We start from the raw sequence: 23,410 nt of genomic DNA on the forward strand, positions 1-23,410 counted from the left end.
ATATTAAGTCGTGGTGGGAAATTAAGTCATTCGAAGATTATTTAGAGCATAAAATCGTACCAAAAGGCCTGCGTATTCCCCTTAGACCAGCAGAACGTGTCCAGTCTCCAAAATTTGTGTCCAAGTGGGAACAAGAGATTACTAGTAGCTCACTGAGATTGATGTCACTTCTCCTTGATGAGGAAAAACAAATCTTTGAGAGTACAGCATCTAAACTAAAGGGACTCATTGAGTCAGCGTTAAAATTTAAATCGGATCCCGATTTCGATAAAAGGGAATCCTCGCTGCAATCGGCTGTTGAAAGGTTCCAGAACCTCATCAAGGAGAGGAAACATCGACAGTTTATTAAAGATCTGGGCGAATTTAGAGACAATAAAGCATATACCTCTGTGAGCACTAAAAACTCAGTAACCGAATCAGAGGTATCGTCCTCTGACCAGGATTTCTCTGATTCCAAGATCACAGTTTTTTCCCATACAAGAGGAACCATTAGAGGAGGTCGCTATTCAAGAGGGAGAGGGCCAAGTCAGAGATGGAGAGGATCAAGGGGGCAGAGAGGCAACTATTGGGGGGGGACGGGGATCTGGAAACAAAGTATCTGGACCACCAGGACCCCAGAATCGTACACAAATAGACAATCCTTCTCAGTTTACCCCCTACCAAGGCCTGCCTCAAAACAACACCGCCGTCGCCGTCCCTGTCGCAGATCTCAACCCTCCTTCATCCTCCTCATCGTCTTTCTCTTCTTTTTTAGCCAAGGTCCAGGCCTCGTACCAACTAAGGGACCGCAGTCGAAACAACTAACAGATCAGCTGCAGGTAATCAATCTGTCATAGTATACCCCTGCCGAGACTAATCTACTCCAGAAGGGCCTGTCCTTTGTGCCGACAACAAAACATGACACCTTTCCCTGGGTAAAGGATTTGAATTTATTCGCTAGGAAATTGAAATGGCACAAATTCTTAAAAAATTGTAATAAAAAAACATGCTTGGACCTGGGAATCAGTCCAGAGGATTTTCCTGATCTCCAAAACTTAATGGAACTCTTTGAAGAAGGAACTAGGGTTTCAGGAAAAGGTCCTTTTACGGAATTACGGTCGCGAAGTACCAAACTGCCACCCCCTGTAAGTACCGAACACATCGATATCTTTTTGCGTCTCGTTATTTCAGATATCGAGAAAATACAGGGTGTCCCTCTTCACTCGAATCTCTCAGCATCAGAGTTCCAGGCCTTGAGAAACCTGGAAAACAACAAGGAGTTGATTATTAAACAGTCGGACAAGGGTGGCAACCTGGTACTTCTTGACCACCACAAATATCAACTAATGTGTCTGACATTACTGAATGATAAAAACTGTTATAAAAAAATCCCTGTGGACCCTACTGAGATATTCCACACAGACCTTCTTGGAATTCTCAGTCAAGGCCTACAACAAGGTGTCATCAGTAAGACTGAGTTTGATTTCCTCTTTCCCAAAACCCCACAAACGGCCACTTTTTACTGCTTGCCTAAAATCCATAAGGGGATACATCCCCTAAAAGGGCATCGCATTGTATCGGGTATCGATTCCTTGACACATCACAGCGGAATTTACCTTGACAAGGTACTCCGTGATTTTGTCTCAAGTCTACCATCTTTTACCCGTGATACAATGGATTTTCTTCGTAAAATTGAAACTCTCACAGTAAATCCGAATAGTATCTTGGCAAGCATCGATGTGGAATCGCTTTTCATCTCGATTCCACACGACAAAGGAATTAAAGCTGTGAATTATTTCCTTAATACAAGAGGAACCCAGTTTTCTGCACATAATGTTTTTATCTTGCAATTACTGGAATATACTCTTACTCATAATTTCTTCTTGTTTAATGGCTCCTTCTACCACCAGCTCAGGGGGACCGCAATGGGGAATTCCTGTGCCCCCACTTATGCGAACCTCCTCCTGGGCTGGTGGGAGGATAGTGTCGTTTTCCCTGATCAGCACCCGTGGCGGAGTGAGAACATCTCCTTTTGGACTCGCTACATCGACGATGTGTTTCTGATCTGGGAAGAAAGTATTGCAGCTTTTCACAGATTTATCGATACCCTCAATCTTAACGACATTGGCCTGAGATTTACCTGTGAAACCCAATTAGAACAGATCACCTTTTTGGACGTTGTGGTGACTAAAGTAGAGGGTACCTTGAATACCTCGGTCTTCCGGAAACCCACGGCCACGAACAGTATCCTCCATTGGGAGAGCCACCACCCCACCGCCGTCAAAAAAGGGACCCCAGGGGACAATACCTGCGGGTACGTAGGAATTGTTCGTCGGGAGGTAACTTTTATCAAGAGTCAGGAAAACTCAAGAAGAGATTGAGAGGGGTTATCCTTTAGAGATCCTTAGGGACTCCTTTCAGTTCGCAGAGTCAAAGAAAAGAGAAGAGCTTTTAATATCAAGACAAAGAGACACTGACGAGAACCTGATACGTCTGATCTCTACTTTTAACTATGGACCCTGACCTAACACAGTTAATTAGGAACTATCCTCAGGTGACTTACCGTAAAGGGAGAAGCATACTAGATCGGCTAGTCCATAGTCACTTTGAAGGCCCAAAGAGAGAGGGCACGTGGTTAAACCGTAGGCCCCTCAGTGTCTTTAAGTGTGGTTCCTGCAAAGCTTGCAATTTTAATAACCCATCTAAATCAATAACTTGCTTTGTGACCCAACGATCCTTCGCCATCCGTGACTTCGCGAACTGTAAAACCAAAGGCGTAGTCTACATTTGCCATTGTAGTTGTCCGTTGTAGTTGACCTGTAAATTATTATTTTTACTGCCGGATTGGATGGATGATGTTCCTCTGTCCACTTTTATTAATAGATCTATTTCCAGTATCTAGAAATGATTTTTACCGTTTGCAGGTCTTTGTATTATATTTATTGTTTTAACTTATGGGGGCCTGCCACAATAATCTCCATTAGAGTTCCTGATTTGGCTATTTTTTTCTTTTCTTTTTCTTCTTCTTTAACTTTTATTTATTGAGTATCGCACTTGCCGTCGTCTCCAAAATTATAGAAAAGGGGTGAAGGTGAATCCTTTGTTAAGACCACTCGGTGCTAGTGCATGGAGGCGGTATATCCACCTTGTCTCCTCCTGCTGTAATTTTTTGTCTATACTCCCTTGTCTAGGGCTTGCCTTTATTTTCTGTATACCCCATATCTTTAGGCCTGTAGTTTGGCCCTTATGGAATCTCTGCAAATGTCTGGATAGAGGTTTTTCTTCCGTTGTATTTAAGACACTAAAGTGTCTTGAGATCCTTCTTCTAAATTCTTGGATCGTTTTTCCTACATATAACTTATTGCATTCGCATTGTATTCCATATACAATACCCGTGCTCCTGCAATTTATGTATTCCCTAATCCGGTAGACTTTACCATCCACATGGTTGACAAATTCCTTCTTGGGTACCATGTATTTGCAGAAGCTGCATGCTCCGTACGGGTATGAGCCTTTTGTTCTCAGCCATGTTTCTTTTTTACTGAAGGTTTTTTGAAAGTGACTTTTCACCAACATTTCCTTCAGATTTGTTCCACGTCTGTATGTGATACTTGGATTTTTTGGAAGTATCTGTACCAAGTCCCTGTCTGATTTTAAGACATGCCAGTGTTTTTTCAAGATAATATACACCTGTCTGTTCTGAACATCAAATGTTCCTATACATCTAATCATCAGTATCTCTCCTTTTTTCCTTCAGAAGGTCATCTCTATCTGTGTTTTTTGCTCTGTTGTAGGCCCGATGCAACACTTTCTTCGGGTAGCCTCTTGTCCTAAATCTGGAATACAGTATTTCACTTTCTCTAGTGAAGGCCTCAATGTCAGTACAGTTCCGTCTTGCCCTAAGATATTGACCTATGGGGATTCCCTTCTTTAATGGTTCTGGATGGAAGCTCTGCCAATGTAGGAAGCTGTTCGTTGATGTAGATTTCCTATATATCTCTGTTTGTATCTTGCCTCTCTCATCCATCATGATTTTTAAATCTAGAAAACCAATACTATGCTCCTTGATCTCCATGGGATGAAAAAACATACAAAAAATTAGAATTAAATCCCACAGAAAAATTCAAAAAAGAACTGGAGACCCTTTTGAAAAAGGCCAAAAAAGAGAACCTGATCTCGAAAGAAGAATTTAAAATGTTGTTCAATCCGTGCCCTACAATAGCAACCTTTTACGCCTTACCTAAGGTACACAAGAAAAGAGATCCCTTACCTGGTAGACGATAGTCTCCGGAAACGACAGTCTGTGTGAAGGCATCAGTACATATGTGGACATAATGATTAGGCCATTTGTTGCGAGTCTCCCATCCTATATAAAAGACACATTAGACATGGTAAGAAAATTGAAAGATATCGAAGTAAGCCCTAACACTTTGATAGCGAGCTTCGATGTCGAGGCGCTATACACAAGTATAAGTCACGAGTTAGGAATAGAAGCAGTCCAAAAATATTTATACACCAAGGGGATTCATTTTCACAATCACAATGAGTTTGTAATAGAAATGTTACAATTTCTTCTCACTCACAATTATTTTACTTTTGACGGCACTTATTATTTACAGACACATGGGACTGCAATGGGCACGGTTTGTGCACCAAGTTTTGCTAATTTATTTTTAGGGTGGTGGGAAGACCAGCACGTTTTTACAGAAGCCAACACCAAATACACGGATTCAATATTATTTTGGGGGAGGTTTATAGACGATATTCTTATTTTCTGGGAGGGGACAAAAACAGAGTTCATTCAGTTCACAGAGGAACTAAATACCAACAGTCTGGGCCTAAAATTTACTATGGAGAACCAGGAGCATAGTATTGTTTTTCTAGATTTAAAAATCATGATGGATGAGAGAGGCAAGATACAAACAGAGATATATAGGAAATCTACATCAACGAACAGCTTCCTACATTGGCAGAGCTTCCATCCAGAACCATTAAAGAAGGGAATCCCCATAGGTCAATATCTTAGGGCAAGACGGAACTGTACTGACATTGAGGCCATCACTAGAGAAAGTGAAATACTGTATTCCAGATTTAGGACAAGAGGCTACCCGAAGAAAGTGTTGCATCGGGCCTACAACAGGGCAAAAAACACAGATAGAGATGACCTTCTGAAGGAAAAAAGGAGAGATACTGATAAAATTATTAGATGTATAGGAACATTTGATGTTCAGAACAGACAGGTGTATAATATCTTGAAAAAACACTGGCATGTCTTAAAATGAGACAGGGACTTGGTACAGATACTTCAAAAAAATCCAAGTATCACATACAGACGTGGAACAAATCTGAAGAAAATGTTGGTGAAAAGTCACTTTCAAAAAACCTTCAGTAAAAAAGAAACATGGCTGAGAACAAAAGGCTCATACCCGTACGGAGCATGCAGCTTCTGCAAATACATGGTACCCAAGAAGAAATTTGTCAACCATGTGGATGGTAAAGTCTACCGGATTAGGGAATACATAAATTGCAGGAGCACGGGTATTGTATATGGAATACAATGCGAATGCAATAAGTTATATGTAGGAAAAACGATCCAAGAATTTAGAAGAAGGATCTCAAAACACTTCAGTGTCTTAAATACAACGGAAGAAACACCTCTATCCAGACATTTGCAGAGATTCCATAAGGGCCAAACTACAGGCCTAAAGATATGGGGTATACAGAAAATAAAGGCAAGCCCTAGACAAGGGAGTATAGACAAAAAATTACAGCAGGAGGAGACAAGGTGGATATACCGCCTCCATGCACTAGCACCGAGTGGTCTTAACGAAGGATTCACCTTCTCCCCTTTTCTATAATTTTGGAGACAACGGCAAGTGCGATACTCAATAAATAAAAGTTAAAGAAGAAGAAAAAGAAAATAAAAAAATAGCCAAATCAGGAACTCTAATGGAGATTATTGTGGGAGGCCCCCATAAGTTAAAACAATAAATATAATACAAAGACCTGCAAACGGTAAAAATCATTTCTAGATACTGGAAATAGATCTATTAATAAAAGTGGACAGAGGAACATCATCCATCCAATCCGGCAGTAAAAATAATAATAAAAATAACCACGAAAATATATAAATAAAAGGAAAATAGAAAAAGAATCCATAAATAAAGTAAGACGCCCATGAGGTACTGACCGATATTCCTTGACCCAGGTGGGGATCCTAGAGAGGAAGACATCCGGGGGGATAAGGAGAAGGAACCTATAGGAGAAACAACAATAAAATAATTATAAGTAGAAATTACAATATCAATAATAGAAAATAACAAGAATGAAATGAGGGAGAAAAAAATAAATACTTTAAAAATAAATAAGAATAATAAATGAAAAATAATTGAACACTAAATAGTAAAATAAATAACAAATAGGAAGTAATAGAAATTAAGAAATAAAAAAATAAAAATAAAAAAACAAGAATAAAATAAAAATAAGAATAAAAAGAAAAAATAAGAAAAAGAAAAAAATTAAGAATAACAAACAATAAGAAATAAAAATAGGTATCAACATCTTTTATAATTTAATAGGCATAAAATAATGAAGGAAATACAATATGAAATTATTTCTAGGACACATAAAGAATATGGCTTTTTTTTATCTAAATAACAACAAGGAGTGATATAAAAATGTTATATATATATATATATATATATATATATATATATATATATATATTAAAAAATAAATATAGTTCTCCCCCCTTTTTCTTTCCCCTAAGAAAAGCTACATTCAACGTAGGAAATAAATTAATCCGAAAATAATAGATCAACAGGTGATAAATAACATGGATGAAAGGTATAAAGCCTGTATAAAAATCAGAAGAATATAGAAGAGAAGATGAGATATCCCCTCTGAAATGGGGAAAAGAATTTAGGTAATATCACAATTTGTTCTTCCTCATGTCTCCTTCTCCTCCCGCCCACCTCCTCCCATATAAAATAATAAAATAAAAAAATAAAAAAATAAAAATAATAATAAAAATAGATAAGGATAATAGAAATACAGGATACCCATAATGAAGCTGGATTATTGTAGGCAGTGAAGGAAACTGCACAAAGTCCAGGCGCAGGTAAGAGAGTCGGGGACAGAAACCGATTGAGACGCAGGAAAAATTCTAAGTCCAAGCACATGCGCGAAGCGAGGACGTGACTCGAGCCGCAAGAGGAAGTACACGTCATCACAGGAGGACCCGGGACGCAGAGCAGAGACGTCATGGGTAGGCGACGATGGGTCATCAAAGGTGGACCGATGACGTCACCGGAGGATACCAGAAATGAATAACTACTGGCCGTAAGAGGTGTCAATCGAGCAGACTCTCCTGGCGATTGGCTGGAGGACACTCGCCCACATGAAGAGAATGCATAAAGCCTTGGGATAGCCCCCCACACGTTGTTGCCTGCACGCCATCCCCTGAAGAAGCCGTTGATACAGCGAAACATGTAGGGATGCAGGAGTAACACTGGTTTTAGTTCAGAATCGGAGAGAAGGGAACCCCAACAGGGGAGACAGTATACACAGCGAAATAAACAGCTGGTATAGAAAACAGGTTGACTTAAAGGAGTAGGACACATGAAAAGAAGGGGGATAGCCCTGAGGAGATATCAGGCACCCCAGCAGGGAACAAGTCCATGTATTAGTATTAGATACAATCCCCATCCCTCCAAGTTCTGAGGAATTTTAAATCTTAGATATTTAGAGTGGAAATAAATATTTTAAAATGAATCATTAAAATGTATGTTTTATTAAAATAATTAGTCAGCGAGGTGACAAAAAGCCACACTATATTTTTTTTTATTTTTTAAAATATTTTCTTATGTAGGGGCTCATTTTTTGCGGGATGAGGTGACTGTTTTATTGGTACCATTTTGTGGGACATACGCCTTTTTGATCACTTGGTGTTGCACTTTTTGTGATGTAAGGTGACAAAAATTGCTTGTTTTGACACTTTTTTTTTTTTTTTTTTTTTTTTTACGGTGTTCACCCGAGGGGTTAGGTCATGTGATATTTTTATAGAGCTGGTTGTTACGGATGCGGCAATAGCTAATATGTATACTTTTTTTTTTTTTCACTTTAACACAATAATAGCATTTTTTAAACCAAACAAATATGTTTTAATGTGTCCATGTTCTGAGAGCTATAGTTTATTTTTTATTTTTTGAGAGATTTTCTTATGTAGGGGCTGTCACGGCGGGCGTGCACTCAGACTCACAGAACCCACCAACCAGGCTCTGGGCGAGAGACAGGGGAAGAGTCACCTCCTAGTTAATCCCTGACCTCTTTCCCTGCACTGCTCAGCCCACATGCAGACCTTAAAGGTAGGTAAGATGTGTCCCCGTGCCTGGGCTGACAAAACCCTAAATTCCCTGAGATGGTGAAGAGGGGAAATAGGAGCAGCCTGCTCGCACAGAACCTGGATGGGAAAGATGACACCAAACAACCAACTACAATTCACACTTATCTTTCTGAGCTGGAAATATAGACAACCTTCCTTCCTAGCTTCCAAGACCACAATGACTGGTATAATCCGCTCAGAGCACTGGGCTGGACTGCTATTTAAACGAATGACCCCGCCCAGTGCACCTGATGAGAGGCGGATCCAGCACGGCTCCAAAACAAACACTAAACTCGTGCTGCTATCCTGGCCGACCTCTGCACATCGTCAGAGTGGGGCATGACAGGGGCTAATTTTTTGCGGGATGAGGTGACGGTTTTATTGGTACCATTTGACAAAAAGTGCTTGTTTTGACACTTTTATTTTTTTACGTTGTTCACCCGAGGTGTTAGGTCATGTGATATTTTTATAGAGCTGTTTTTTACGGACACGGCAATACCTAAAATGTATACTTTTTTTTATTTATTTAACTTTAACCACAATAATAGCATTTTTGAAACCAAAAAAATTATGTTTTAATGTGTCCATGTTCCACGGTTTTATTGGTACAATTTTCTGGGACATACGCCTTTTTGATCACTTGGCTTTTTTACAGTTATCTTTTTTTTTATGGTGTTTATCGGACTGGATCGATTATGTGATATAATTAGAGAGCTGACCGTCACGGACGCGGCAATTCCAAATATGTCTATTTTATTTAATTTTTTCTATTTAAAAAAAAAAATTCTATTCCTTACTTGGGGAATTTTTTTTTTAGATGTGAAACCTTTTATTTTGTATTTATTTTTTTACACTTAATTTTTATTTTTTTTACACTTTTCGGCCCCCATAATGTCGTACAAGACCTCTGGAGGACATTTACTTCACTTTTTATTTATTTTTTCACTGTTGATTTCTCCTGTAACTGGGGCTGACATAGTAGCCCCAGTTACAGGAGAAATGCACCCCCAAGAGAGGCTGTACAGCGCAATACAGCGCTGTACAGCCTCAGTGCAGGGCTGATCGAAGTCTCTGAAAGACCTCACACAGAAATAGAGAACCACCTCCCGGATGTTTATAGTCTATGGGCGGACGAGAGGTGGTTAAAAGGACTTTTGTGTCCCTATTAGCTAGCATTTGGTGTCCCTAACAGCCTATCTCTGCTTCAAAAAGCAAACTCTCCCTACACTGGCAAAACACAGAATGTAAAATGGCTGCCAGATCGGGTTCTGTTAGAGGGTGGGGCTGTGTCCATGTGCTGAAACTTCTCAATTGGCTGTCCTGTCCCACCTGATGGATGTATCATGGGTCAAAGTTCGGCGCAATGCAAAAGAATATGATGCCGGCAGACATCGCCATATGTTCGCATGTTCGGCGAATCGTGAACTCGCAAAGTTCGTCGCGAAATGACTGCCATAAATATATCATCAATGAATCAGAGAAATAATTGAATGCACTGAACATAAGGATTACTCTGGATGAAAAAGTATTGCTCGTCAAAATATGACAAAAAATATTACAATAAGTTGGGGCCACAGCCGTCCCCATTGAAAAACTGGCTTTTTGTATATACAGTACCATCTACCATAAAATTCTAAGACATTATACTGTAGAACAAAAAGCAATGATTCAATGACACTCGAGTGCTCTTATCTGAAAGATTAATAAAATTAGCCTCTGCTTGTACACTCATATTATGTGGGATTCGTGTATACAAGCTCCCAACATCAGTTGTTAGCAATATGTAACCTTCTTGTCAATGGAGTTCATCAATATCTCTTAAAAAACTATTTGTATCACTGACTGATGAAGGTATAATCACCGGAATAGGCCTAAGTAACCTGTCAAGGTAACGGGACAGTGGCTTTGTAAGAGAGCCAGCCCCTCCCCGATACAATTGGGCATCACAGATGACACCTGGTATCTTTAATGTTCTTTGGTAAAAAAAAAAATACCAATATGGATAGTTTGGATACAGAGGAAGCAATTTTCAGCCATTTTGCTAGACAGTGTATTAAATACACATATTTCCTCAACAAGGATTATAAATCTGTATACTACCTATAGGTGTATGGTCTAGTTGTGCATAAAGTAACATAGTTCTACAGTAATATAGTTTGTAAGCTGAAAAAGAGACATTCATCCAGTTCAGCCTATTATCCTGCAAGTTGATCCAGAGGAAGGCAAATAAACCCATAAGGTAGAAGCCAATTTTCCTCATTTTAGGGGGAAAAAAATTCTTTCTGGCTCCAATCAGGCAAATAGAATAACTCTCTGGATCAACAAACTCTCTAGATTTCTAATAACTATAATCTGTAATATTATTACACTCCAGAGATACATCCAGGCCCCTCTTGAACTCTTTTAGTGAATTCACCAACACCACCTCCTCAGGCAGAGAGTTCCATAGTCTTACTGCTCTTACCATAAAGAATCCTCTTCTATCTATGCGTACAAACCTTCTTTCCTCCAGACACAGAGGATGTCCCCTTGTCACAGTCCTGGGGATAAATAGATGATGGGATAGATCTCTGTGCTGACCCCTGATATATTTATACATAGGTATTAGATCTCTCCTGAGTTGTCTTTTTGCTAAAGTGAATAACCCTAATTTTGATCATCTTTCAAGGTACTGTAGTCCACCCATTCCAATTATTACTTTAGTTGCCCTTTTCTTCAGATCTGCTATGTCTGCCTTGCTCAAAGGAGCCCAAAACTGTATACAGTACTTCATGTGTTGTCTGACTAGTGATTTGTAAATTGGCAGGACTATGTTCTCATCACGGGCATCTCTGCCCCTTTTGATGCAACCCATTATCTTATTGGGCTTGGCTGCAGCTGCCTGACACTGGTTTCTAAAGCTTAGTTTGCTGTCCACTAAAATGCCTAAGTCCTTTCACATGTCAATGTTACCCAGTGTTTTACCATTTAGTATGTACTGGTGACATGTATTTTTTCTTTCCATGTGCATAACCTTACATTTGTCAGTGTTAAACCTCATCTGCCACTTCTCTGCCTAAGCCTCCAATCTATCCTGATCCATCTGTAGCAGCATACTGTCCTCTTCCGTATTAATTACTTTACACAGTTTAGTGTCATCTGTGTCATCATTTTCATTGAGGTACTCCAAGATATCATCTCTTAGAAAATCTTCAAGCAGTTTACTCACAACAGATCTTAAACTTACCAGCCTATAGTTTCCAGGCTCTGTTTTTGGACCCTTTTTGAATATTGGCACCACATTTGCTATGCGCAAATTCTGTGGAACACTCCCTGTCAGTATAGGTCCCTTAAATATAAAAAATAAGGGTCTTGCTATGAAATTACTTAATTCTCTTAGGATCTGGGGGGTATGCCATCTGGCTCCGGTGATTTGTCTATTTTAATATTTTTAAGACGCCACAGTACTTCTTCCTTTGTCAGACAGGGTACTTTTAATGGGAAAGTTACATTTAAATTTTGCATTTCATCTAACAGTTCATTTTCCTCAATGAATACAGTGGAGAAAAAAATATTTAATAGCTTTGCTTTCTCCTCATCACTGTATGCAACTCCACCTCATCACTCTGTAAAGGACCAACACCTTTAGATTTATACGTTTTACTATTTATATAATTGAAGAACATTTTAGGGTTAGTTTGACAATGAATCTCTCTGTTTCTAGTTAGGCTGCTTTTATTTGTCTTTTACATATTCTATTTATTTCCTTTTTTCAATGCTTCCTTGCTCCCCTCCTTTTTTAGTGATTTAAATGCTTTATTTTTGTCATTTATTGCTTTCTTTACAATTCTATGTATCCACATTGTTTTTTTCTTGTTCCTTGGGTGTATACATAAGGCAAGGATCTGTGGGATGAATGAGATGGAGGAAAACATTTTTTTAATACTAGAGTAGAGAGTGTGCGGGGCCAAATAATTTATATAATCTCTGGTTGTGGGATGAGTCCAAACATCCACCTATTGGTATTGTGTTAGAAGGGTTTAAAAATGGTCAGAGGGTGTGGTGTGGGACTTGTGTATAGGAATCAAAGTCGAAAATTCAGGGGTTGGCAGCACTACTCATCAAACTCATTTGGGTACTGACCAGGAAATGGCTTACAAGCCAAATGGTGCGCGCAGATAGGGATCCTGGCTGGGGGTCCCAACTCATCCAGACAATTCAATAATCCGCAGCACTCGCCGGTAAATGATGAAAATAGTGGTGATTTATTCACTCAAGCAGCCAGTGGCTGCTTGAGTGAATAAATCACCACTATTTTCATCATTTACCGGCGAGTGCTGCGGATTATTGAATTGTCTAGGAATCAAAGTCGCCACAGTGGATTACCCTTCCCACTTTGTAAGAGTCCACCGAAGCGATTACGTCTGTCAGAAATCATATTTGCTGTGTGTTCGGGGTATAATATGAGACAGTGGCTACCAAGACATCCTGAATTGTACCTACTACAAAGAGATAACAACCTTGGGGGTCAGAGACCATGAGGGGGTGAATAAATGGGACTCATTTGCCAATATAAATCGCTTCTCCTTTAGTTTTTGTTGGTGCATTGGACATATAAAAAGTTGAGAAGTGTGGTAAAGGTAGTGTGGAGCTGATGTTTGGGAGAAGTGGGTTTCCTGGAGGCAAAGGAGATCAGCATGAATCTGTTTATAGTATTGGAAGGCCTTAGACCTTTTGGTGGGGAAGTTAAAGCCCTGCACATTGTGGAATACTATTTTCATAGCCACCAGAAAGGGTCAAATCGGCCTGTTTGTGGTATAGGTCAGCCACCTGCGAGAGGAGGAAGGGGAAAGAGGGATGGGATGAGTACACAATAGGGAGGTACATAAAACATAGAAACAACATATCATGTCGTAAACAAATAGCTGCATGGTCGAACTTCGCAGCCGTAGTAAAGGTCTATGAAATAGATAACTACGGTGCTCAGGAAGATGTCAGAAATCTATGTTAGAAAAACGCTAGGGAGAGAGATAAAAAGATAAAAGCGAGGGATGAGAGGTAAAGAGAGGAAAAAGGAGACATCTTAGATTTCACTTCTGAGACATTTTAGGCAACCAACCACTTAGATTCTAACTAATGAACAGTTCTGTCCTTGACCATTCAATATTGTAAACTTGTGTAGTAGCAAGGCAAAAATTCTGGGGGAGAGTGTTGCTGTATGGGGCCGCTCCTCCGGACCAGATGCCCCTTGTGTCTGAGAATAAAGGGATCCAGGACCAGCTCAATAAAATAGTCCGCCAGTACTCAAGGTGTCGGGCAAAGTTTCATGTACTCCACTGTTGCTATTCATGAAAATATGTGCCTGCGGAGTCTTATAGAAGGTAAAAACAGGGATGGCAAATGGGATATATAGTCTCAGGTAACCAATGAAGAACAGAGAGAGGTTTCATGGTGCTTCTCGGGTCAAGGCCTACATTAGTCTGGCGCCAGGGTACCGGGGATTTTGATGGTGATGAGGAGTAAAGGTGCAGACTTTCAAAACAGTGAAGGGCTCCTTCTGGGGAGTGAATGGTGTGGGTTTTATCTTGGTAAGCAAAGACAAGCTTAAAGGGGAATCCCCAACAGTAGCAGATCTGTAGTCCTTGCAGGATCTTGAGATATGGCTTAAGAGCCCTGCATTTCACAATAGTAGAGGGAGCTAGATCTGAAAATAATTGATAGGTGTGGCCTTGAAAGGCCAGGGTTGGAGATTGGCGTGCTACACTAAGTAGTTGTTCGCGAGTGAGGTGGTAATAAGGCTTCATGACTATCTCTGGGAGGACCCTTTGGGCAGCTGGCAGTTAGGGCTCTATGCGTTCTGTCCATCTCCAGTCGCTTTAGTGCAGTGATGGCTAACATCCAGCACTCCAGCTGTGGTGAAACTATGACCCCCAGCATGCTACATTCATTTCTATGGAGTTCTGAAAACAGCTAATCAAGTGTACGTCTTAGGAGTTGTAGTTTTATCACAGCTGGAGTGCCAGAGCATAGCCATCACAACTCTAGTGGGATATTCAGGCAGAGCACCTGGAAGAGGGTTGTAACTGTGGACTGGAGGTCTTTAAATGACTCGGGTAGGCCTCGGATACACAGGTTGTCTTTGTGTGCTCTGTTTTCCATGTCCTCCAACTTATCATGGAGGAGGCGGATGTCGTCTTGGAGTTGCTCAATTTCCTTTTCATGGGACTCTAGGACTGTGGTGGCATTGTCCATACGGTCCTCTAAGGCAGACGTGCGTTTCCCTATTTCACAGATCTCCCTTGTGAGATTGGTGGTGATGTCCGTAAAGACTTGAATCTGGGGAAGCAGGTCATCTAAACTATTGGCAGCCCGATTATCGTGGGGTGATGGGCTAGCTGTTATAGAGTCAGGCGATGCAGGTGAGTCTCTAGTGGACGAGAGGGAAGAGTCCTCTATTGAAGCCGGGGGGGAAGCTGATTTTGAGGCTCGCTTCAATGTGGATTGAGAGCTCCCAGGCTGTTTTGGGGATTTTTGAGGGGCTGGAGACATGACTTACAAGAAATATGACCAGCCAGAACAAGTAATGGAAAAAGAAAAAGAGTCACCCTCTTTGTATATATATATTCCTAAAGCAGCACTGGCAATTGTTAAAGCTCTACTGTGTCATGGCATAGTAATCTCAGGGCGACCTCCACAGGGGGAAAGGTAGCCCAGGTAGAAAAGGCTAGCGGTAACACTGTGCTGAACACTTGGTAAATTGTAGGTGCAGTACTGTCTGGTGGCCACTAAGTGCCCTTGTACAAAATAAATGAAGCAGTTGTGTGTGATTAAATACAGGAGGAACGTGGACCAAGGGCTAGAATAAAAACAGACTGAAGAAAGTCCAGGGGAGCCAGAAAGATTTAATGGAGCGACCTCCCATATGGTAAGATTCATGGTAACTCTTGCTCTAATTCAGGGGGTAGGGGGCTCCCTGCTTATGGAGTCAGGTTTTATAGTTGTGGGGGTGATGGTGGATGGCACAAGGGTCCAGGGAGAAGAGACAAGGCTCAGTTTTACTCACAGAAGCTCCCTCCTGGTGGTCCTGATGTCATGCCTGCTAAGGTGGAAGTTACAGGAGGTTCTCGGGGGGGGGGGGGGGGGGGGGGTTATCCTGCAGGTGTTTGGAGATGAAGGTCGCTGTGAAAGCTGCAGGCACTGGTGAATCCTGGTGCTGTTCTAATGCCCGCCAGGCGCGTCTCTTCAGGAAACAGGCTGCAACCCCACTCCTCCTCCTCGTCAGTCAGGGACAAGATTGCGGGCGGTAGCGGGTACTGCTGGGTTGATGGGCCTTATCGATCATCCCGTTGATCTAGGACCCAGCCTGTGGAGTGAGGGTCTCCGATGCTGCTTCTGGCCAGATCTTATGCTTATACAATAGCGCTGGAGGGGATAAAAAAATAATAATAATTTAACTCACCTTAATCCACTTGCTCGCGCAGCCCGGCTTCTCTTCTGTGCTGTGTACAGGAAAAGTACCTGTGGTGACGTCACTCTGGTCATCACATGGTCCATCACATGATCTTTTACCATGGTGATGGATCATGTGATGACCGGAGTGACGTCACCACAGGTCATTTTCCTGCAATCAGCAAAGAAGACAGAAGAGATGCCGGGCTGCGCGAGCAAGTGGATTAAGGTAAGTTAAATTATTATTTTTTAACCCCTCCAGCGCTATTTTACTATGCATTCTGTATTCAGAATGCTATTATTTTCCCTTATAACCATGTTATAAGGGAAAATAATACAATCTACACGACCTCGATCCCAAACCCGAACTTCTGTGCAGGTCATCCCCTGAAGACGCCGAATTATACGGCGAAACATGTAGGGATGCAGGCAAAAAATTTAGTTCATGATAGAGAGGCAGGGACCCCATAGTGGGAAAGTTTATCCACATAGTGATAGATAGAATAAAATAGCAGGGGTGAGAGACCTGAGAAACGATCAGGTATTCTACCTAGATACGGTTTATCCGAACACATGATACAACAATAATATATAAAGATGCAACTTCCCTCCTGTCCTTCCTGAGGAATTTTTAATTAGTTCCCAATGTGGAATTGAGTTATATGTGGTATATATTAAGTTATATGTGGTTCCCAATGAGTTATATGTGGTTTTAAGAGTATACAATAAAGAATAATTTTTTATATATCACTAGTCAGAGAGGTATGCAAATGCTACGCTTAGGTCCTAGAGACCTTTGAACCTCACAATATATTAGATATAGCATCGCAACCTCCTGAGGGACCTATATGTCTGTTGGTTGAACAATATCCAGTTGCTCTCCTTTTATGTCCTGTTATTAGGTCTGCACTTCCCACTTTTATGAAGAGCGCAGTCTCGCCATTTGAAAATCTGTTTAGTTTCTGTTCTTTTACTTTTGCCACATTTATAGGCCTTGAAGAAGCATAGAATCATGCGAAATGGACCGTGGCCTGTTTATCCACATCTTTCTCGCCCATGCTGTGGCATGTATGAATAGCTGAAAAAAGGATATTGATTTTATGGTGAGTGCCAAGTTTTTTTTGTTCTATGTATATACAAAACAGTAGGCATCTACCCCCAATATGGGACAATTTGTTTAATGTTTTTTTTTTTAATAGATAAAACTGTATTCCCAAAATCCCACTGATCTAAGCTATACTTTGCATTTTGATTGTTTAAGTACTTTTTACTTTGTTGTATTTTTGGTCTTTACTTTGTCACCTGTGACCCATTTGGATATTGGTAGCTACTTCTTGTGATATAGATTTAGCATTTTATGTGATCTGTTTACACTATCTTCCATTATAGGGAAATCATTGACAATCTTAACTGATACTTGGTTTATATTTGACGCCATTACAAGTTTGTCCACCAGATGTCCCCATAGTCTTTCTGATTTAATTTGTTTTAGTGTGGATGAATTTTAATATATTGTATATTATTTATTAAATAAAGATTATGGGCAGGGCTAAAACGTACTAGACGTGGGTAAGGCATGCCAAACCTGACCTATGGCTGAGTTGTGCCGGGAGCCATGTGCGTGGGTAGGCCTGAAGAGGGCGTACCCTGTTGGAGTGTGTGAAAAAAGGGAGGGAGGGAGGGGTAAGTGAGACACACCGCCTGTGGGAAGGTATTGGAGGGAATATATAGGGAGCTACGCCCCGCCCACAAACACAGGCTGAAATCAGCCTTAATACTTATGGGCAGGGCTAAAACGTACTAGACGTGGGTAAGGCATGCCAAACCTGACCTATGGCTGAGTTGTGCCGGGAGCCATGTGCGTGGGTAGGCCTGAAGAGGGCAAAAAGACAAGTACACTCCATTGGTGAGAACCTGTTTATTCGTATGCTTCCAGTTTATGTACTATAACGCCAATGACTGAAAAGCCTGAGATATCTCCCTGTGTGGGTTCGGAATATATCTGTTGAAGCATGATGACCGCCAACGCCCCATGGAACGGATGACATGGGCAGGGACCTGGTGTTGTGACGCAGATGAAGCCGCCCCTATACGGAACGAATGACCCGAGATGGTACTTGGATCATATCCGAGGCCTGCCGCTAGGGAACGTATGTGGGACGTGAATTGGACGGATGAGAGGGGCTTGCCATTAAAAGGGAGGAGAGGACTATTAGGAGGAGTTGACTGTAACTGTGACAGCAGTTTATTTAGGATACGGACTGGGCACCATTTACTATGAGTGGGGAAATATTTAACCTCCGAGGGTGGCCCTGTCTGGTTTGTTTTGGTTAGAGGTAGGCTGAGTATGAAATGGTCGTTGTGCCACGCCAACTGGTCTTTGCGGAGGCAGCCTTGCCCCGGAGGGCTGCCGGTAAATTCCCCTGGCCGGAGAAAGCCATAGAAGCTTAAAAACATGGCCGCTTGTATTATCATGCTGGAAAAGGGCCCAAAAGGATGACCATCTAACGCAGAGGACAGATCCCTGAATAGCTCGGGAGACACCGGTTGTCTGCGGGGGGGAGTTTGTTTGACGGTTTTTTGGATTCCCCTGAGGGCCGCCTTGATGGCCTGGTTCGAAAATATGGAGGAACGACCCGGATTACTGAGCATGAAGTGGTGTTGAAGGCCTGCTAGATATAACTTGATGGAACTATGTGAGAGATTGAGTTGGGAATGACAGAAAGCTATGAACGCCAGTAAGTACAACGTTTCGTCATGGGCGCCCTGGGGGTGAAGGCGTCTGAACCTGTCGAAGGCTTTCAATCCGGCTCTATAATTCCTGGCCGTGTTTGGGGCTAGCGACTGGTTTATGAGGCTTTTCGCTGTCGAGATGAGTGACTCTAGTCCATCGTTAGAGTGTTGTGCGATGGGATTGAAGCACCCGTGGGATCTGCGTCGGGCATCTCCTGAAAAAAAAACCGAAAATTTTGATCTAGACAGTGCATCTGCTGCTGTGTTACTAAGCCCCTGAATATGTTCCCCTGAAAAACGAAAGTTGAAGGAAAGGGACAGCCAAACTAACCTGCGTAACAGTGACATGATTTTTGGAGACTTAGCCCTTTGTTTGTCCAGGATGTCGACTAACGCCTGGCTATCCGTGACAAAAAGGACGGAGGAATTGGCCCACTGGTCACCCCAAACTTGGGCCGCTGCCACTATGGGATATAGTTCAATGAGGGGGGATGATTTTAATGCTTCTATATCGGATCTTATTTCTGGGGGCCATCTGCCCGCGAACCAATGATTGCCAAAGATAGCAGCGAACCCAACTGACCCTGCTGCGTCCGAAAAAATGATGGGCGAGCGTGAGGTTCGGGGAGGGATGAATAAAGAAATGCCGTTCCAGTTTGACAAAAAGGAATTCCACATGGATAGATCTGCTCTGGCGTGACTATCTAAAAAAATGGAGCTGTCCTGATCCTGAGCTTCGGGGAGGAGTTGCAGCATCCTTGACATGAATGCTTTCCCTTGCGGCATGACCCTGGTCGCAAAATTAAGCATCCCTAAAAGAGACTGGAGTTCGGTTTTGGTGATGGAGTTGCTTAGCACCGCTCTATTCATGGCTGACCGAATCTTGATTAATTTCTCAGAAGGGAGCCTGGCCTCCATGCGGACTGTGTCCAAGATAATGCCCAGAAAGGTGACTTGTGGAGCTGGCCCTTCTGTTTTGTTCTGAGCTAACGGGACCTGTAACTGACTAAATAACTCCTTCAGAGTGTTTAATGCGGTTGGGAGGGGACGCTGTTTCTCAATAATCAAGAAGTCATCCAAGTAATGGATGACCATTGGCAAACCCCCGTGGTGAACCAATATCCAGTGAAGAGCTTGAGCTAGCTGATCAAAAAGCCAAGGACTGCTTTTGCAACCGAACGTGAGACGGTTGGCAAAATAAAACTTATTGGACCATCTGATGCCATAAAAACCCCAGAGCTGTGGCTGAATGGGCAGTAGCTTAAAGGCGTCAGGCTATATCCGCTTTGGTGAGCCAAGAACCCTTGCCTGAGAGCAAAATGAGCTGGATTGCTTGATCAATGGAAGAGTATCTCATTGAGAATTCGTCTGAAGGGATCAGAGAATTCAGGCTAGGAGTGGACGAAGCATGTGGAGCAGACAAATCATAGATCAGACGTTTTTTATTAGATGACTGTTTTGATACAATACCGATGGGATTGATGCGCCAGTGTTGAAAGGGAACGTCGGAGAAGGGGCCTAGCAAGAAACCTTTGGCGACCTCTGCTAGGATCAATGTGTTAACTGCCTCTGGATCCTGACTGGCTGACATTAGGTTAGGACCCTCCCAGTTACTTTGGGGAAGAGAAATTAACCCTGTGTGAAACCCTTGGCGGAAACCGGATATCAGGGATTCAGTGAATGCTCGATCAGGGTGGTCGGCTAGGAGAATCGACAGTAGTTCGACATTGATGTCGGTTAGTCATGGTTGTTGTGAGGTTTTCCTAGGGCACGAGGAGCGAGGATGAGCTCTGAAACACAACGAGCAGATGTGCAAAGCCCGACATGCGTTGAAGGCACAGCTCCCCAGATTAAAGTTGTTGCACAACTGGCTTTTGCCGAGGTAAACTATGGGCCGGCCTAATTTGTCCACTGAACTGGAATTGCCCTGACTGCCGGAGGGGCCGGGCCATGGACCTTGTGGCGTGTTAAGACTGTAGTTTGGGCACCAATCCGTTGTATGAAATATAGACTGGCAGTTTGAGCAGGTGGGGGCCCTGAGCCCCGCGAAGTGCCGGCAGAATAGCTCAGTATCCATCTCCGCCCAATTGGTGACAAACTGGAACTGGGAGAGCGCTGCTGCTGCTTTGGCGGAGAAGGACCGGTGATAATCGTAGAATGCTGATCCACCATATTTCTGGCCCAGGTCGGTGACCCGGTAAAGGTATCTATCCAATTCCTCCCTTCTGTCAGGCTGGGCTGAGCAGACCACATCCCTATAAACACTGAAGGCCAGGACAAATTCCGGGATGGACAGCTTCCTACTGAGACGTGCATCTTTGGCTTTCATGACTATTGATACGTCCCCACAGTTGATCACGCGGTTCTCTGCAACATCATGGGATGCAATGAGGATGGAAGCTAGGTTTATGTCCTTGCCTGCCACTATATCTTTTTTGAGACTTTCTGGTAGGAAGTGGGATGGGACAATTTGGGGGGTAGGAATATTAATACCTTGGAGAGACTGTAGGGCGGCCGGAGTTGATACGGTGGCCTGGCTTTGGCCGGACGTTGAAGGCTGGACTTCCAGGACCTCAACTCTGGACTGGATGTCCGAGACTGAGTTGACTAACCCGTTGATGGAAGCTTGGAGCTGGGAAAGCGACAGCTGTATAGATGACAAGGAAGATTGTTCCTCGGAGGACCCAGCCTCAGACATCAGGATCCTATAAAGTTCCGCTTTCCTGGCTGATGATGGATACCGGATCCCTTTCCTGTTTAGCTCAGCAATTAGCTTTGGAATGGTCCAGTTGCGGAGAGATCTGTTGCTGCTGCGACCTGAGACTACTGAGCCTAAGGAAGACACATTGTCTTCTGTACCAGACAACTGGGACATCTTGGATCCGCTTTGGCTGAACCGAACTTGTGAAGAATGAATTGATCTGGATTGCCGCGGATAGAAAGGTCAACAATAAGAGCTAGGTGAGGAAAACATGGACTGAAATAAACAAGAACAGAACCTACCAATGCTAGGATCTTGTTGCGTGTATCTTACCTTGCAGAACTTTTGCCTACTTTGGATTTTATGACGGCTGGAGACACTCCTAGGAATCTGAGGGAAAATTTTTGTAAACTGAATAAACGTGGCTGTGAGAAGAGTGGGGACCGCGAGACCCCTACGAACGACCGGAAGGCTCGTGCCCGGCCTTGACAGACTCGGACGGGGTATGGTAGCCCCGATGTGACATGAGATGGGAGCCGCAATGGCTAACTTGAAGGAGCTGGATGTTGCCCAACGCCTGGTACGACCTAGGAACTCAAGAAGGACAAAATGACGTGACCTGCCATCAGACAGCTGAACCTTAACGATCCACGTAACCATGCCGATCTTGGCCGGACGAACTAGTTAACAAGGAACGCCAGATCCAGACTGAACGATATAGGTGACACCACGTTGAACGAACCTGAATGGTCCCGAGACCTGTGCCATGGACTGGTCTGGCGGTCCATGTGCCGGGCGACAATGAACTGGGGCCTGGACGATCCAGGAAACGTGCCACACGTGATGGGCGCCTGGATGATTCCGGTAACATACAACAATTGCTTGGGGCTGGACGATCCAGGCAATTGATAGCGATAGGCCATGGCCTGGACGATCCAGGTGACGTACTGACAATGGCCTGAACCTGGATGATCCAGGTGACACACAATATTGAACCGGGCCTGGACGATCCAGGTAACGTATTTACACATGACAGGGCCTGGACGATCCAGGTGACATACAACAATGGCCTGATCCTGGACGATCCAGGTAACCGATAGCAATAGGCCATGGTCTGGACGATCCAGGTGACGTACCACAACGCACTGGGCCTGGACGATCCCGGTGACGTACAGACGATGGCCTAATCCTGGACGATCCAGGTGACATACAACATTGAACCGGGCCTGGACGATCCAGGTAACGTATTTACACATGACAGGGCCTGGACGATCCAGGTGACATACAACAATGGCCTAATCCTGGATGATCCAGGTAACCGATAGCAATAGGCCATGGCCTGGCCAATCCAGGTGACGTACCACCTCGCACTGGGCCTGGACGATCCAGGTGACGTACAGACAATGGCCTAATCCCGGACGATCTAGGCAACCGATGGCAATAGGCCATGGCCTGGACGGTCCGGTGACGTACCGCATTGCACTGAGCCTGGACGATCCAGGAGACGTACAGACGATGGCCTAATCCTGGACGATCCAGGTGACATACAACATTGAACCGGGCCTGGACGATCCAGGTAACGTATTTACACATAACGGGGCCTGGACGATCCAGGTAACATACAACAATGGCCCAATCCTGGACGAACCAGGTAACCGATAGCAACAGACCATGGCCTGGACGATCCAGGAGACGTACAGACGATGGCCTAATCCTGGACGATCCAGGTGACATACAACATTGAACCGGGCCTGGACGATCCAGGTAACGTATTTACACATAACGGGGCCTGGACGATCCAGGTAACATACAACAATGGCCCAATCCTGGACGAACCAGGTAACCGATAGCAACAGACCATGGCCTGGACGATCCAGGTGACATACAACATTGAACCGGGCCTGGACGATCCAGGTAACATACAACAATGGCCCAATCCTGGACGAACCAGGTAACCGACAGCAATAGACCATGGCCTGGACGATCCAGGTGACCTACAACATTGAACCGGGCCTGGACGATCCAGGTAACATAATTACACATAACGTGGCCTGGACGATCCAGGTAACATACAAGGAATGGCCTAATCCTGTACTGTCCAGGTACATTAAGGATGCCAGTAGACTGGACCAGCTGAGACGCCTGATGCCAGCCCTTGCCAGCCGTGATGGGAGTGACCCGATCTC

The 23,410-nt window shown here is 43.3% G+C and overlaps 1 protein-coding gene across 1 annotated transcript; it reads right to left on the minus strand.

Annotated features, from left to right (window-relative positions):
- Positions 1-19,825: 19,825 nt before the first annotated feature.
- On the minus strand, positions 19,826-23,120 carry LOC122922195. The gene is made up of 2 exons (XM_044272719.1): positions 23,061-23,120; positions 19,826-21,966 (listed from the first exon to the last, which is right to left on the minus strand). Exon 2 carries the CDS (start codon positions 21,396-21,398, stop codon positions 20,265-20,267), a length of 1,134 nt encoding a protein of 377 aa, XP_044128654.1. The 5' UTR covers positions 21,399-21,966; positions 23,061-23,120; the 3' UTR covers positions 19,826-20,264.
- Between the last annotated feature and the right edge of the window lie 290 nt (positions 23,121-23,410).

The sequence above is a fragment of the Bufo gargarizans genome, chromosome 1 (assembly GCF_014858855.1).
Source record: "Bufo gargarizans isolate SCDJY-AF-19 chromosome 1, ASM1485885v1, whole genome shotgun sequence".
In the NCBI taxonomy this organism is placed as follows: domain Eukaryota; kingdom Metazoa; phylum Chordata; class Amphibia; order Anura; family Bufonidae; genus Bufo; species Bufo gargarizans.